This window comes from Planococcus citri, chromosome 5 (assembly GCF_950023065.1).
Source record: "Planococcus citri chromosome 5, ihPlaCitr1.1, whole genome shotgun sequence".
Classification (NCBI taxonomy): domain Eukaryota; kingdom Metazoa; phylum Arthropoda; class Insecta; order Hemiptera; family Pseudococcidae; genus Planococcus; species Planococcus citri.
In genome coordinates this window covers 36,950,443-36,967,579 of record NC_088681.1, presented here as the reverse complement: position 1 = coordinate 36,967,579, position 17,137 = coordinate 36,950,443, and the positions used below count along the sequence as shown (strand labels likewise).

Here is a 17,137-nt window from a genome sequence, read left to right as displayed (position 1 = left end):
AGTTCTAAAAGAAAGCGATCTATTTTTAGATACAAAATTACCAGTAGATGCAACGAATGGAGTCCTCTTTTATGTCAAAGGGGAAGAGAAGCAAATTATATTATTCATTTCTATTGCCTTTAAGGATCATCAAAAATATTTCACACTTTTCGATTCTGAAATGATGTGTCTAGTTAAATGTGTGCAAAAACTCCAGATTTAGTTACATGGTTGACGTGTACACTTCAGATCAAACTTATTGTCTATTGTAAATTGTTATCTCATTGGATAACTGTCTTGAACTGTTACGATTTAGATTATGACATACAACACTCCAATAAAAAACTCTAGGTACGTTATTAGTGCCCCTGAATTGGATGTCAATAAGGTCATTGTTGAAGTCCTTGTAGGTGAGAGTGGAGTCTATCCATATGTGATAGAAAAAGACGAATTTCAAACAAGTATAGAGCCATTTGAGCTCAAATTCTTGGATGAAAATATTCCTGATCTCCATTAAAGACTGAGAGACATCGCATTCTATCAAAAGAAAGATATGACTTGTAGACAAATTATTGAAATCCTTGAAGAAAAAGTGCCTCCAAATAACAAAAAGCTGCGAGATATTCAAAAGAAAAAGAAGCAAAAATACGAGTTAGTTAGGAGGACATCAGTAGGTACCTAAAAATGGAAAAAACTAGGTATTTTTTTTGAATGGTCTCATTTTGGAGCCATTTTGGAGCCATTTTGGAGAACCCTGCCCAAGATCCCTGTTCAACTTCGGTGCTCAACATTTTTCTGGACAGTCCCCCATTAAAAATGAATCTTTGAATTTCTTCATCAATTTTCATCAAAAACCAGAATGTGTGTTTTTCATCTCCCCTTCCCCTAAATATATTAATTTTTATTATAAAATTAGATTTTGAAAATTTGTCTTAAATAGTTAAAATCATTAGAAAGAAAATATTTTCAACTCTGGCTCCAAGCTCTCTTTCCCCCTGCAATAATTCCAAAAATCACTATTTTCAAGTTGAAAATTGAAAATTTACATATGCTAGCGTTGTTAAGATGCATTTTGAATCTAAAGGGGCTCCTAGAGAGATAGAGGGATGTCCCTCAAATTTGAAATGGATTATGAAGGATTCCAGTGTCCTTAAATTTTTCGGCTTTCAACGTAAAAATTCGTGTAAGTTTGTTTGGAGTTTGAGAATTTTGATTTAAAGAAAAGGGAGAAGATTACAATCTGCCAAAATTCTGAAAATCTGTCCTTTCTTAACTTTTGAACCAATAAGTAAATATCACAATTTGCGAATCAAAAAGGCTCTCAAACCAAGCGAACTTCAGTTTAAGAAAAAAATTGTAGGTCAAGTCACCTTCCTCCCATAACTCATCCGATGATCAAAAATATTTTCCGAGATCCACTGCTTCAATTTTTAAAGTCGAAAAAATCAACCTAGCGATGAAATAATGGAGGTAAATAGTGATTTTGAAAACTTTGAAACATTTCAACCCTCCACTTCAATCTCTGTAGATCGCTCATATTTCAACTGTGTAGGTATACCTAGATTATTCCAATTTTTATTATTCAAAAAAATCTTTAATTAGGGGAAATTTCATGGTTTTCAAAAATTTTGAGGCACATAGTGCCCTTTGAATGGGCTCCCATGACGAAGTCATAATTATAACCTGATGAGGTTGGATATATTTTGGAGGAAGGGAACGCTTCGGTATAAAATCATCCCCCCTCATCAGGTCAAAATCAAATGATTTAGTGGATGAAAATTTGATGTATGTATGATAAAAAGATTGGTATTTTTTTTTTGACTTTTTGGGACATCTTATTTTTTTCCAAACATTTTTTGCTGTTCTTTTTGCGTTTATTTTAATAAAATATTATATTAGATAAACTATTTTTTTTTGAAAATCATCTGAAATTTTGACTTATTTATGCCTACAAATTTTATTAGAGAACTTAAATGATTTATTTACCCGCCCCTCCCCCTCCGGATTTAACTCCAGAGTACTTGCTGGTGCAAAAAAGACTCGAGCCAAAAAAAATTGTGTCTTACAAAATGTTTTTGTTGATTTATTGCATCAAAAAAATTGTCCTTGAAAACGTTATTCAAAATTAGATGACTTCTGTTCATCCTCAAGCCCTTTTTCTGAGCTTTTTTGGGGCACTCCTTCCCCCCTAAAATGAGCTGCGGTGAAAATTACAAACAGGATATTTCAAAAAACATTAGCTTATCTTGATTATACTTAAATTTAAAGCAAGCAAGTACCTTTGGTAGATATTTGATACAACATCTCGCATTAAGGATAAAAATTTCCAGTCCTTTATCGATCGATCGTTTGTTTCGTTTCACACTCCCTCTTCTATGGTCTTTTTTTCGGGTACGTAAATTATTCAAATCGCGGTTGACTCGATTTTCGCACCACGATAAGAAAGTTTCTTTTCTTAAAAGGAGTTTTTCAAACGGAATAACGAGACTGACTGACAATACAAATTTTCTCCCTAATTCATACCGATTCATTGTATTCATTTGTGATAGATTGATGCCATTCAACAAGTTATACGAACGTATAAGTAAGCATCGAATCGGCAATAAAATCTACCGTATGTCACACAGACTCTCCCTTCAGTACATCCACCGTTCGCAACCATAAAGTATATTTGATATTCGAGCGGTTTTATTTGATTTATGACTCATTTATCACGTAATCAAATTATACTCATCTCGAATCAGATTCATTTTTATGTATTTTTATCGTTTTACGATTTTGTAGTAATTTGTGTTCGATCGAGTGTGTCGGTGTAACGTTTCGTGTATACAGATAAATAGGTACCTATAATATACTTTTGCTTTTACTTTTTGTCCCTCGGTTTATAACGAGAGATATGATGGAAAATTTTTTTTCAACTAGGGGTGTATATGTTTCAAGTGGATGAGTACTCAGTCGAGCTAGAATAGGTAGATTTTTAATGCTACTTTATCAGATTTATAGGACATAAAAATTGGCCTAAAAAATTGCCTATGGTAGCCGAATTGCGACGCCATTGAGAGATTTTTTTGGAAAATTCGTGCGAGGATTTCTATATTTTTACGAATACGTTCGAGGTCTATAAACTGAAAACGTTGTGAATTTTTAAAAACTCATCAATTCTTTAGAGCTTTCCACAAATTTTTGTATTTTAGGAAACATAATGCATTCAAATAAAATGACAATTGATTGAAAAACAAAAAACAACTAGCTTGGATAAAAGGCAAATCCAATATGGTACATTGTATATATTCCATTTGATCTGCATTCTTGCGTGTAATAAAAAAATCCACACCGCGTGCGATAAAGTGTAAACAAAAAATTAATTTATTTGAAATAAAAAAAAAATTACTACGAATGCCATTTCACTAATTGATTGGCATAAGCAAAGGCTAAGCCAGGCGCCAAATCAATCTCATTCTAGCGATGCAACGCGTTTGAAAATTGAAATATCGTGTTAATTATTCTGTTACAAGCTTAGAAAAAACACACAAGCACAGCCCGAACGTGCCCGCAAAAAATACGCAAGCGTAAGTAATGTTTTTCTAATGGTGAAAAAAAAGAGAGGGAAAAAATAAATAAATAAAAAAAAAATACAACAATCCTTTGGGTGATTTTTATTTCGACGCAATCCAGCCGGCAATTTATCGTTTTAATTTAAAAACAGCTCCGGTAATTATGAACTAAAGTAATTACGAGCTTTAAAAATGGCATTTCAAAGTGATTTTGGGTAAGTTTAATTTAAAGCAACGTGTTTGGGGTGCTCGGCCTGTGTGCCTGTGCTAATTTCCATGTACTTTTTACCGTGTTCTATTGTGCAGAAATAAATTACGAGAGTGAATTTCCACTTCGGTATGAGAATATAGAATCTTTTTACAAAAGAATCCGCGCTATACGAATTGTGTGACCGATGGCAGTGGAAAAAAAAATCACTATAAAGTACAAAAATCTGTAGATTGATAGATGAGAATTCTCTTTTATCTTTGTAGCGTTTGCGAATTCAACACACTCGGCAAAAAAGTTACTTTTAAGATTTATTCACGTGGACGTTTCACGATTGCAAAAAAATACCGAAGGTGTATTTCTCGATATTAACCAAAAAAAAAAAAGGAGCTTCAAATAGAACATAGGTACCTGTAGGTGGAGAATTTCAAGGTAGCTTATTTGTACTTTTTTTTTATACCTACCTCTATGGTGGAATGCGTAAATCAAAACACCACAAAATCAGCAGATACAAGAAAAAAAATCATGTTTTTGGGTAAGTAAAGAATTGCGTATGTACCTACTCTGTTTTAAGATACAGCGTGACATTGAAAAGATAGTATTTTATTTTAAATTCCCATCAAATTTAAACCCTTTGGGTAAAACGGTTTAAGATTTATCGTCAGTGTCGTACTTTTAATGACTTGGACATGTCGGATCAGAGAATTTTTTTGGTTGTTTTGTTCTTAGACCATAAACTTACTGACAAACGTAGTACATATGTCGTAAAAGGAATTTAAAATATTGAACTTTATTTATCGGTGTGGAAATTTTATCCACATTGTCGATGAAACGCTGTCTTATAAATTTAGTCGAACTTGGAAATTTTATCGAGACTGCTGAAAGAACAAAAAATCGTTTCGTAAACATAAAGGAACCGGGGGTTGAGAAATTGAACTTTTTAAAAAAGTACCTATAGACCTCATACTAATAATTAAAGAAAATTATGATTCGACAATCAGGATGTGACAATTCCTGAGGTTGAAATGAAGGAATTATTCACGCGGGTTTGTTTTGTTTTTAAAAAATTTCTGTAAAAAAAATATGAAAAATAATCATAAAAAAAGTTTTTTAGTTTTCAAAGATTTTTCAATAATCTGAAAATGAATTTTAAATGACAAAACTCATTTTTGGATTGATCAAAAATAATTTTCACGACGATTTTTATCATTTTAATTGGAAGCTTCATAGTGGCCGAGGTTTTAAATGGGTAACTATTTACTCTGGCTCGTGCTCATTTTGTTTGAAAAAATTGTTTTTTAAGAATGCTGCAATTCCAAAATATTTTCTGAAAAGCAAAAATATGAATTTTTGGAGCCCATCTCTATTTTTAGATTAAATTTTGCAAAATTTTTGGTGGCAATTTACAGCATTTTCAAATTTGTTGAAGGCTTCAAAATGGCCTGAAACTGGTATTTTCAAAATAAAGAGAGGAACGGGGAGCTAAACTGAAGTTGGTACCTAATTATTAAAACGCTGGATCACTTTGTTAAAAAAAAATATGTCTGATAAAAAAATCATCAAAAATATAAAAACAATTTTTTTAACTCCCAAAAAATCACAAAAAAATCCAAAAAAGAATTTTAGCTGTCTAAAGTCTTTTTTGGGATTTAATTCAAAATGAAATATGTTTTTATGCCGGTTTTCAGCTTTTTCAAATTCGTCGGATGCTCGAAAATGGCCAAAAATTTATAGTTTTAGAAATGAGGTGGGGAGGGTGAGATTAAATATCTGTTCACGCCGGCTTATTTTGTTTTGAAAAATATTTTTGTGAAAATAATGAAAAAATAGCCATAAAAACAGGTTTATTTTTTTTAATTTCCCAAAAATCCAAAAATGAATTTTAGCCAGCCAAGTTTATTTTCTGGATTTCATTTTTGTTTGCAAAAAACACGTTTTTAGGGTGGTTTTCAACATTTTCAAATTCCTTGCATGGTCGAGAATAGTTTAAAACTCGTGGTTTTTGAAATGAAAGAGGGGAGGGGGAAGTTAAGATGAAATAATTGTTCTCAGTGGCTCATATTGTTAAAAAAAATATCTATTTTGTGCAAAAGTAGTGAAAAAATCATCATAAAAACCGTTTCTTGAATTTTGAAAAATTCTCCAAAAATCCAAAAGTGTAAGTAAAGTAGGTACTAGAGCTGAAAACGGTTACGCTACCCGCTTACCGGTATCTGGTTAAAATACCGGCTAAACCCGCTAGTGGTTGTATCGGGTTGATTCGGATATAGTTTAGTAGCGTATAGCGAGTACAACCCGAATGTTTTCGCACTTGGTCTGCGCATGCACCCCAAAATTTGATAATGCGTAAGTGGGAGGAGTTACGCTTCGACACCTGTCATTCGTATGTGTGATTGACGTTTGACATGATTGATGACAATGATGATGTCATGCCGGTACACCAGCTACGCATTCAATGCGCTACTAGTTATATCCTGAACCGGTGCGACATTTTTTCAATTCGCTACCCGCTACTACCGAGTAGCGAGAATTTAGGATACGGATACGATAGTTACCCGCTGTCAGCGAGTACCGTTTTCAGCTCTAGTAGGTACCTATTTCAGCCCCTAAAATTTCGGTCTGTAGTATATGGGTTTAAGAGCATACTGTTTCAAACTGTTCGTAGTTTGGTTTCATTAGAATCTAAAGGTGACAGCTCAAAAGGATTCTTTTTCGGTAACAATAAACGTGGCACTTAGCTTTTAAGTACTATACATTTTTTCAAAAATTTTGATGGAATTGAATTGGATAATAAGACAACGAAAAAGGGCTCTAAATGTAAGTACCTCTACCTACCTACTACTCGTAGATTGTCTTAAATTTTCGTATGGTTGAATGGTTGATTTCAACTTTTCCATTCACATCAATAAAAATAAATTGAGCTTTCACCTTGAAAGTTCAGTTTTGAGGTTTTCAAACTTTAATTTTTTGACGTACTTAGGTAGAGGTACTAAGGTCAGTCTGTTCTCTTCAAGACTTCACAATCAGATTTGTCTCGTAGTCTAGTCGAATTTGCTCCAAAAAATGCCTCCATTCGCACTGCATGTAAAAAGCGATCTGATGACTGATTCTGAATCTATGTAGAAGGTTTGGAAAAAAATAAGCTTGTGTGCCATTTTTTTTAGACCCCCCCCCTCCGAAGGTCTACCCTCCCCCTTTCTTAAAAATGTGCTATCTCCCCTTCTATTGGTCATATAGAAAAATGTTTCGAATAAAAGTTATTTCTTGAAGGCTTCTCCACATTTTTGGTTATTACAAAAATTTCATTTAGAGCAACCCTTGCCACACAAATTTGAAAACTCCTCTTTGAAAAATACTCAAAATCACAATATTTGCATTTAACGTAGAAATTATTGAAGATAGTGCAAAAGTGATAATCACATAAGTTAATCAGAATGAAATTTCCTATTCGGAAAGATTTTAATAAATTTCTCCAACCCCTCCCCCTCTGAGGACCTCCTGACCTCTTCCACGTATCTCCCTTCCTAATAGTCCCACGAAAAAAATTCAAAGTAAGAATTGTTCCTTGAGGGCTAAAATACATTTTTAGGGAAAACATTTCATTTGAGAGCATCCCTTACCGGCCGCACCCTCCAAATTTGGAAAATCAATTTTTTTGAAAAAATCACATTATTTGCATTTATTGCGAAAATTATTGAAAATAGCGCAAAGGTGATGATTACTTCAAGTATTCAGAGTGAAATTTCCTATCCAGAGACATCGTCATCACTCCTCCCCTCTCCCACCCACGGGTGCTACTCTTTTCAAAAAATTTAATCATTTCATCAAAAGTCAGAACATCACTGTAAAATTTTGGATTTTGGAATTTCATAGTTAATAATTAGCAGGGCTCGGATATTCCTTTCGTAAACAACCCTAAATATGCGCTTAAATATTCCCTTAAGAACTCCGAAATAATATGCTCTAAAACGTATAAATATTCCAGAACAAATGGGTGTTATTTTACTGGAAGAATTTAATTCCTGGACGATTTTACTAGGTACCTATTGTTAAGTAATAATTAAGGTTTCTTTATATGTAGTGGCAATAGAAAATTTCTATAGAAAAATCGAGGACATTTTCAAACTCAATTTTAAAGACTTTTGAACCTCTAAACTTGTAAGGGGGTAAACCTTCGGAAGGGAAGGGATTTTAAAAAATGTCACCCAAGCTTATTTTTTTTCCAAATACTTTCATGATTCAGAATCAGTCATCAGATCGCTTTTTACATTCTGAGCGAACGGATGAGGTAATTCGACTAGACCATCTTATTGTTTCATGAACTTTGAAATGTGATTAAAAAATGATCGAAATTAAAAATGTTCCGTGTTTAATGACAATTTTAAGAAGTTATCAACTTGTGCCAGAGAATATTATTTTTATTTGTTCGATGACAAAATATGTATACCTACCTATTTAACAGTGCCTGTTTATCAGAGTCGTAAAACGCAACGTCGTCTAGGAAATTTATTTTCCGGTAAAACTACACCGGAAAACAAGACTGAAGCTGAGTCAGCTATTTTTTGTTGACTCGGTCTCTATGATTTTTTGAAGCGCAGCAAATTCCAACACGTGATGTTTTACTGTTCTCAAAGACTCGAAGTGTGGAATATCAACAGAAAAAGGACGGGGTGGTCTTCAAGTCACACTTTAGCAGGGATCAGCTGCCGTCACGTTTGTAAAATATTTTCAACCAAATTTGAAGATCTTTCCATCGGTTACCAAATTTTACTCCCTAGTTGATTTTTTCTTGTAACATTGTAAGTTCACATAAATCGAGAAAGGTCACCAGCACATTATTCACCATGCGAAATAAAATCACGAAAAAAATATCGACGAATCGAATCACATACATGGCAACTCACCAAACATCGACTAGAATTCATCCAAAACGAAGAATATTCGTGCGAGGGAACTCCATGCTTGATAAAAATGCTCTAATCGCGATGACCTGCAACAATGTAAAGAAAGCAAAAAAATCGCATAAATAAAACGAAAAAAAAATTCCTGCAGTTTGGTTTACGTTTACAATTTATCTGCAGTCGAAGACATACCACGTAGATTTATTCCAAAACTGCTCGCGAAGTCGCGAGAGATGAAACAGGTTAGGTCATCGAAAATGGTAAATGTGGCGACTGGCGAGTATATCTAAACGCGTCAGATAATTACATAGCCATATTTGTCAAAATCACGAGTTGAATTGAATAGGTTATTTCTTTTTCTGATTCTTATTTTTTCGTTACAGACGAGAAGTAACTAGTATCGATTATAATCATTTTCGCGTTAAATCAAAACTACTGTATTTGAAAGGCGGTATTTACACTGAGTGATTTTTCCCCACTCCTTTCACCTAAGTATGCTTACCACGTGTTAAAATTATCGGAGAGAAACAAAAAGCATATTTTGTGCACCATTGGTACCTACCTACTGCCACCAAATCGGCAGGTAGGGTATAAAGTTTGCAAAAAAGGAAAAAAATAACAAATTCTTTGAAAACTACGCGAAACATATATAAGTTAATTGGACGGTTGACGGCGGTTTATTCGCGAATGCAAATGACATTGAGTAATGGGTCGTTTATGCAACCGGAGCTGACTAAGAGCTGAGCTCAGATGAGCCGACACATTAACGAGTAAAAACTGCGAAAGATTGATCTTACAACAATTACCGTAGATGTTACCAAACAGCGGGTTTTTAATTGATGCGATACCTATTGTTAGAATATCAACGGGGATTCCTCCTGCAACGAATAACCTTGCCATTGAAAAATGAAAATTGTTTCTCCTTAAACGTAAGGTATATGATAAGCCTATCTCGTTGTGACATTGGTAAAATCCCATTAGACTAACTCGTGGCGACACTTTTAATTGAAAAATTATCCCGAAAAGGTCAACTTAATCGTATATATGTAGCAAAAAAACCACCGACGAAAGAAATTTATTAGTTTCAAATTCGCACATCGTACACGTTTTCATTCCAAGTCATTCGTTTTACAATGTGTTACTTGATCGGCTCGAGCGTGTAGAAATGTCGTTTGTGACAAGAACATTTTTCAAAAATCGAATCGAAAAATGGCTCTTTTTCTTCTTATACGCGATAAACTAGCGAAAAAAATTTCTCCCCCAATCGCCCAACGTTTACCACAGACGACGGTTTTTGACTATTGAATAGAATTTCCTCAGCGACGTGCGTAAAGTATCGAAAATATAGTGTTTAGAAATTTCGGGTCAACTCTCGTTATCGTTCTGCCTATAAATTTTTAATCCGGCCGAAAGAAAAATTTCTTAAAAGTTCGCTACGCGGTATTAATTTTACCAAAGTTGCGTGTATATGTATAGCCTCGTTGAGAAAATTTCCACTGTTTTTAGTTTTGAAATTGAAAGACACGAGCACTGGTGTCTTTTCGAGTTGATAACCAATTAAATAATTTTCGCAAATTGTGTATTCAACTTTTGTTCAGACATCGCAGGAATTTTAAACTCGACGTTTTGGATAAATTTTTCGTTTATCGAATGACAGATATTGCTAATAAAGGCGGCGTGTCATTTTTACACAATTAATTATGGCGAATTTTTATCGTCAACTTATCCTTGCGTACTCTCAGATGTAAATATAGATTGGAAACGAGGGTATCGAGCCCGTCGCTCTTTTATCGCGATAATATTAAGCTCCCCTTTTACGTAGAATTTCTCTGCTATATAGATTTTAGTCTTTATGTACGAGCTCCCTTCTACCCATCCTATTTTTTCTCTCTCTTATTGGTGTTCTCGTTCTCGGTATAATTTGTGGCTGTCAAGCTGCGTTATTTTTACTACACGACAGGAATATTGATAGTTAGACTAAGCATTGCTTACTTACAATTTTCGTATTAAATTTTAAATCGATTCAATGAAGGGTACTTGACGATCATTTAAATTTGGTAGAAAGTGAATTTCTTATTCCATTAGAAAAATGGTGGGACTGATTTTTGTGGAAATTGAAAGTCAAAGGTCAGACATTGAAATTTTATTTTATTTGCTTGCGAAAATTCCAAGTAAGTAAGTAGCTGAGTACAGTTTGAAGGAGAAAAATTGAAACTAAAAGTATAAATTGATAATTAGATGTGTGAATTTTTCAATATCTCTAAAATTATGATTCAAATTTCAAGTATATATCGTCATTTTCAGTTAAAAGTTACCCACAAACATTTTTAACTTTCAAAGTGTCCTCGGAGGGTAATTTTTTCGCTCCTGTCGCTACCCAACCTGATTTTGGAGTTTATGCTTTTTCGCCGAAATTCAAGACCACTTTTGGGGCTCTACTGAGCGGTTGAAAATTTGCTAATTGCTCATTGTTGGATAAATTTGTGTTTTAAAAATTTTTTCTTCTCAAGTATTGGTACATATCACATTAAGTAAATATGCCAAAATACTGAAAGGTATTATTTCTAAAAATGGAAAAATACTTTAGGAGGCCGTAGTGCCAATTTTTTGCTAATTTCAAAAAAAGGAGAATAATAGCCAAAAACATAATTATGAAATTTTTTCGATTTTTTGAAGTTGGCTATAATGAATAAAAAAATTGCACCACTACGTCCCAAAATATTTTCTCAGTTTCAGGAATTATATCTTTTAATGTTTCGGCTCTATGATCCAAAACTTTGCAGCTTTCGCGCCTAACCGCAAACAAAATTGAGCTTTTGGAAATTTTCATGGGGTGACTTTTGCACAAAAAATTCATTAAAAATTGAATTTCTCAGGAACGGCTGAACCAATTTTGATAGAATTTGAATTTCAAAACTAGGCTACCGGCCGAATATTTCGACATCATCATCAAGTTCCAAAAGCTCAAAGCTTTCAAGTTTATCGAGCGACAAATTTTTTTTTCAAAATTTTTAAAAACTTGCGTAGAAAACGGCTGAACCGATTTCGATGAAACTTGAAATCTCACAAAGGCTCCACCATTCCTAACAAATCCTTTCTTAACAAGTCGATGTATTGCGTTTTCAAACAAATGGTTTACGTACTAATTGATTCAGTTCTCGGTGAATACCAAAAATTATTCAATTCGTTCGTGAATGATTCACCAAAATTTGTTCAATTTGTTCGTGAATGATTCACCAAAATTTATTCAATTTGTTCGTGAATGATTTACCAAAAATTGAGTAAATGAATCGATTCGTTCGCGAACGATTCACTTATAGATACGAATAAATTCGTTCGCGAATGATTTACCAAAAATTATTCAATTTGTTCGTAAATGATTCACCACAAATTGAGTAAATGAATCGATTCGTTCGCGAATGATTTACCAAAAATTATTCAATTCGTTCGTGAATGATTCACCAAAAACTGAGTAAATAAATCGATTCGTTCGCGAATGATTCACCAAAAATTGAGTAAATGAATCGATTCGTTCGCGAACGATTCACTTATGCGAATAAATTCGTTCGCGAATGATTTACTAAAAATTATTCAATTTTTTCGTGAATGATTCACTAAAAATTGAGTAAATGAATCGATCCGTTCGCGAATGGTTTACCAAAAATTATTCAATTCGTTCGTGAATGATTCACCAAAAATTGAGTAAATGAATCGATTCGTTCGCGAATGATTCACCAAAAATTATTCAATTCGTTCGTGAATGATTCACCAAAAACTGAGTAAGTAAATCGACTCGTTCGCGAATGATTCACCAAAAAGTGAGTAAATGAATCGATTCGTTCGCGAACGATTCACTCATGCGAATAAATTCGTTCGCGAATGATTTACCAAAAATTATTCAATTTTTTCGTGAATGATTCACCAAAAATTGAGTAAATGAATCGATTCGTTCGCGAATGATTTACCAAAAATTATTCAATTCGTTCGGGAATGATTCACCAAAAATTGAGTAAATGAATCGATTCGTTCGCGAATGATTCGACAAAAATTATTCAATTCGTTCGCGAAAGATTCACAAAAAAAAATTCAATTTGTTCGCGAATGATTCACCAAAAATTATTCAATTCGTTCGCGAGTGATTCACCTAGAAATCAATCAATTTGTTCATTCGCTAATCGGTTGTAAATGATTCGATTCGATTCGATTCACTTCGCTTGAAGTCAGATCAATTCCTATACAATAAGTAGTTTCACAAAAACCGAATCAATCGTAAATTAATTGATCCGTGAATACTTAATTCACCAAGAAATCAATCAGTTTATTTAATCACCGATCGTTCGTAAATTGATTCGATTCGATTGTAAACAGATCAATTGCTATTCAAATGTTTCAAAAAAAGTTACTTAATTTGTTAGTAAAAGATTTGTAGGTACTTGAAGAAAAGTCAGTCTTCTCAGTTCTCACGCATAATGTGTGAGTGTTTTTTTAAAACATGAAATTGCCCAAAAATAGGCGATTTTCAAATTTTTACTTTTTTCGAAAATACCCTCTCTTTAAGTGCTCATGTTTCCTCTTCCTCTCCAATGGCACCTTGGCAACTAAAAATTGTAATGTAACTTTCTGCTCAAAATAAAAGTCTCTGCTGTTTAGTTCAGATCAGCACATCCTTGGTGAAAAAAAAATGGATCACATTGGTCAGGAAATTGATGGTATCTGAGTAGATCTGGTTGATGTGCGCTCATCTGAATAGATATTTTATACGTACTTATAAATTTTTTATCACGAGTTGATAGAGGTTTCTAACGTTGAAAACTGTAAGTATCAATATAAGTACTTATTAAAATATTCATCAGCATGTTTCCACACTTTTTTTTGTTTCTTTTCGAGGAATCTCAGGTGCGATGAAAAAATACAATTGAGAACAAAGTAGATAGTCACGATCGAATGACACTCTTCATCAGCATACCTACAGCCTGACTATAAAAAAATGTACAAAAAATAGAAGTGAGAATACCATAACTCCACGCCTACCTTAATTTCTCTCATCTCCACATGAAGTACCTACAACGCGTACGAGTAAACCTCAGCTCACTCACAAAAATCTCACACCACTGGTTAATTAAGTCGTAAACTTATTACACGTACACCTGTTTAGTAAAATTAAATGCGAAGTTGAATACTAAAACGAGTAAAATCACTCAATCACATTTCCAATTGCATTTTTCAAAATAACTCATCACCGAATGTCTTTTTTGAAGAATAGCCATGCCGCAAAATTACCTCGGGCCTTTTGAAAATATAATGTAATATCCAAAACGCTCGACAGCATGATAAAAAAAAGAAACAGAAGGCTAGAAAGCATAATTATCTCGAAATGAACGATTCGGATATTTTATATATTTTTTCTTTTTGAGTACTAAAACACCGGCCTCGCAGCCATTAATTAATTTGATTATCAAAAAGCTGATGACCGAAGGTTGAGAGGCTGCGGCAACATCCAACACCATTACTACTTGTTACTCGTAGGATCGAGCTATTTAATACGTATTTATTTACTTCGTTAAAACGTCGAGTAAAGCATTACACTTTCATTGTAGAATTTCTCCTGGCGTTTGGTTTGTTTTAGGGTAGCGCGTGTTTCATCGAGTGTTTGTTTTGTCCATTTTACGTAAACATCGCTCGATGCGAATATTACTCGAGCTGTATTTACGAGAAATTTCTTCGCTCTACAATCTCATTTTTATTGTTGTCCTATACCTGCCATATCCTGCATGTAGGTACACCTACTCGTCGTTTTTTGAACCGCTATAAGCCCATAAAACGTTCTAGTTTGTGGTGTCAATAGTCTACATATAAGACAACAATGAGCCATTTTAGTTTTGATTATTTACACAGAATCTGATCAAGTTGACACTTTCAGTTTTTCCTTGTCCATGGACGATTTTACACATCTGGTTAAAATTTTATGATTTCCTGTAACGGAATTTTTTTTAGCAAGTTGAAAAAATATCTATATTTTTTTTTTTAAACCAATAGGTAAATCGAAACAATGGAAAAATATATGTGCATGGATAATTTCATCATTTGAAGCCTTATAATTCGATTTTGTTTTCGATTTAAATTGCGTTTTTCTTCAGTGACGTCATTGAATGAAAAATGAAAAGAAAATCAATTCAACCGCGGGATAAATTTATTCTGATTGAGGTCCCATCCAGTCATATTGAAGCCCTTACAGTCGAAATACCACACTGAATTTCGCTACGCAGTTTCATATCGATGAAGCTGAATTTGAAAAAAAAATGCTTTCTTCTTCATGACGTAGGTAGGTAAAGTATGTACATTTTATAGCTTCTGTTTCCCATTCGAAATTCGCTATGCCGGAAGCCGGATGTATTGTCTAATTCAAGGGCATGTAAACATGACGAAACCCTTGTACCTACTATTACGTAGATTCTGACTTGTTTTTCAAACTAAAATTGTAAAAAACACGTAAAAATGGAGACTTAGAAAATTTTTAAAGACACATTTCTAGATTTTTTAAATCCTTATTTAATTGAAAAAAATGATGGCGGATTAGGAGCAGGTTAAAAATAGAGAAACAGAGATGGAATTTCGTCAAAAATTAGTCGTGTTTCAATTTTTTACAAAATGAAGGAGGGGGAGGGGGCATAAATCATGCAGAATGTTTGAAAACCCACGCGCAACTTTATTTTTGTATTCAACAATGTCATTATTTTGAAAGAGAAAAATAAAATGATTATTTTTCCACTCGGGTATTTTAAATTGAAAATGTTTTGACGTAAATGCAGGTGCGATAGGTAGGTACATTGCATAAAATAGTGAAAAAATCAAGTGGCTAGGTACTTAGGTAGTCAATAATATCATCCTAAAAAAGTGCTCTGAAATCTCAAAAAGTTTGATTGAGCTGTTTGTCTCTAAAAAAAATTACAATTTCACCCTTGAGTGTTCATATCAAATATGCATCTCTGAATGTGATCGTAACTTGAATGTAAATAAAACTGTTGTTTTTCAGGATACTAAAATGGTCGTTTGATTTGTTTGTTATTTGATGCAATTTTTTGAACCATTTCGGTGAATTTGGAACCCCTTAACACCCTCAGTTTTCCGTGGGAGATTTTTTTTTTTTTCGACAGAGAGAGAGCTAGGCACTCTTTTTTAGTTTTTCATGTTCGTATAAGAAATGAGCAAAATCGAGTAGGTACTGAATATTCCTGAGGTTCCCTTATGAGTGACCTAATTTTTTTTTAAAACTGCGCACACTTCGTAGGTAGGTAGATAGGTAGGTTGTAGGTTTAAATAAGAGTACATTTGAGATTGAAAGATGAAATGAAAATGTCATTTTCTAATAAGACACCAATCCGCATTAAATAAATTCAAAGCATCATTCATTCCAACATATACCTGTAATATTTATTTACGTTGAATGAAAACTGGAAAATTCCTACTCAAATAAATTCTAAGATGCTATTTCTATTTCGGCTACTCTACGAGTACACTGAACTCACACAACCAATTCTAGGGCAGAAGAATATATGCTCTGAAAAACCCAAAATATGCGCATATTTTATGCGCTCATTTTGATGAAAATATGCAAAAAAAATTCCTAAAAAGTTGAAATATGCCAAAATATTCCCACCATTTCCTACACAATATGGGTATCGTTTTACAGGGAAAAACAAAGCGAATTCAATGGTAACCTTGATAGTTTGATAAAGTGAAAATTCCAAGAGGTATTTGCAAGGAAAGGATATAGAATTCAAAGTTTTATGAGAAAAAAATAAAAATTTGTGTTCAAAAAATTTCGTTTTCCGAAAATTTTGTTTTTAAAAAATTACAAAAAAAGCAAATTTTGAAGATTTTTAAAAATATTCCCTAAAAATAGGGAAAAACTGTGAAAATTGACTAAATATGCTGAAATATGCGCTAAAACAGGTGAAAATATGCTAAAACGTGCATTTTTAGTCGAAATATGCTAAAATATGCAAAATAACATTGGCTCAGTCGACTTGAATTCTCTTGATTCGCAAAGATGTGTTTGATATTCCCTTCCTAATAGCACAGAAAAAAAAAAAACTCTCACGCATTAAGCGTGAGAAGACCGACTTTTCGTAAAATAAATATCTTTTACGAACGAATTGATCCACTTTTATTTAAACAGTGATTCGCAAACGAACTGATTCGTATAAGTGACTCGTTCGTGAATGAATCGATTCGTATAAATGACTCGTTCGCGAACAAATCGAATCATACAAGTAAATCGTTCGCGAACGAATTGATTCGTACAAGTGAATCGTTCGCGAACGAATCGATTCGTACAAGTGAATCGTTCGCGAACGAATCGATTCGTACAAGTGAATCGTTCGCGAACGAATTGATTCATTTACTCACTCAATTTTCAATGAATCATTCGCGAACGAATTGATTCGTATTAGTGACTCATTCGCGAACGAATTTATTCATAAATTAAAGATTCG

General features: G+C 33.4%; 1 protein-coding gene and 1 long non-coding RNA gene across 4 annotated transcripts in view; one reads left to right on the top strand and one right to left on the bottom strand.

Annotated features, from left to right (window-relative positions):
* Nucleotides 1-17,137, bottom strand: part of LOC135849425 (cardioacceleratory peptide receptor-like) — a 124,546-nt gene that overhangs the window by 43,659 nt on the left and 63,750 nt on the right. For all 3 annotated transcript variants that reach the window (XM_065369863.1, XM_065369865.1, XM_065369864.1), the window contains exon 3: nucleotides 8,646-8,731. In XM_065369863.1, the coding sequence (XP_065225935.1) occupies nucleotides 8,646-8,652 (7 nt within the window). In that variant the 5' untranslated portion in view covers nucleotides 8,653-8,731. The remainder of the gene's footprint in view (nucleotides 1-8,645; nucleotides 8,732-17,137) is intronic.
* LOC135849426 (uncharacterized) overlaps nucleotides 1-17,137 on the top strand; it is a 109,262-nt gene that overhangs the window by 32,979 nt on the left and 59,146 nt on the right. The window lies entirely within an intron of this gene.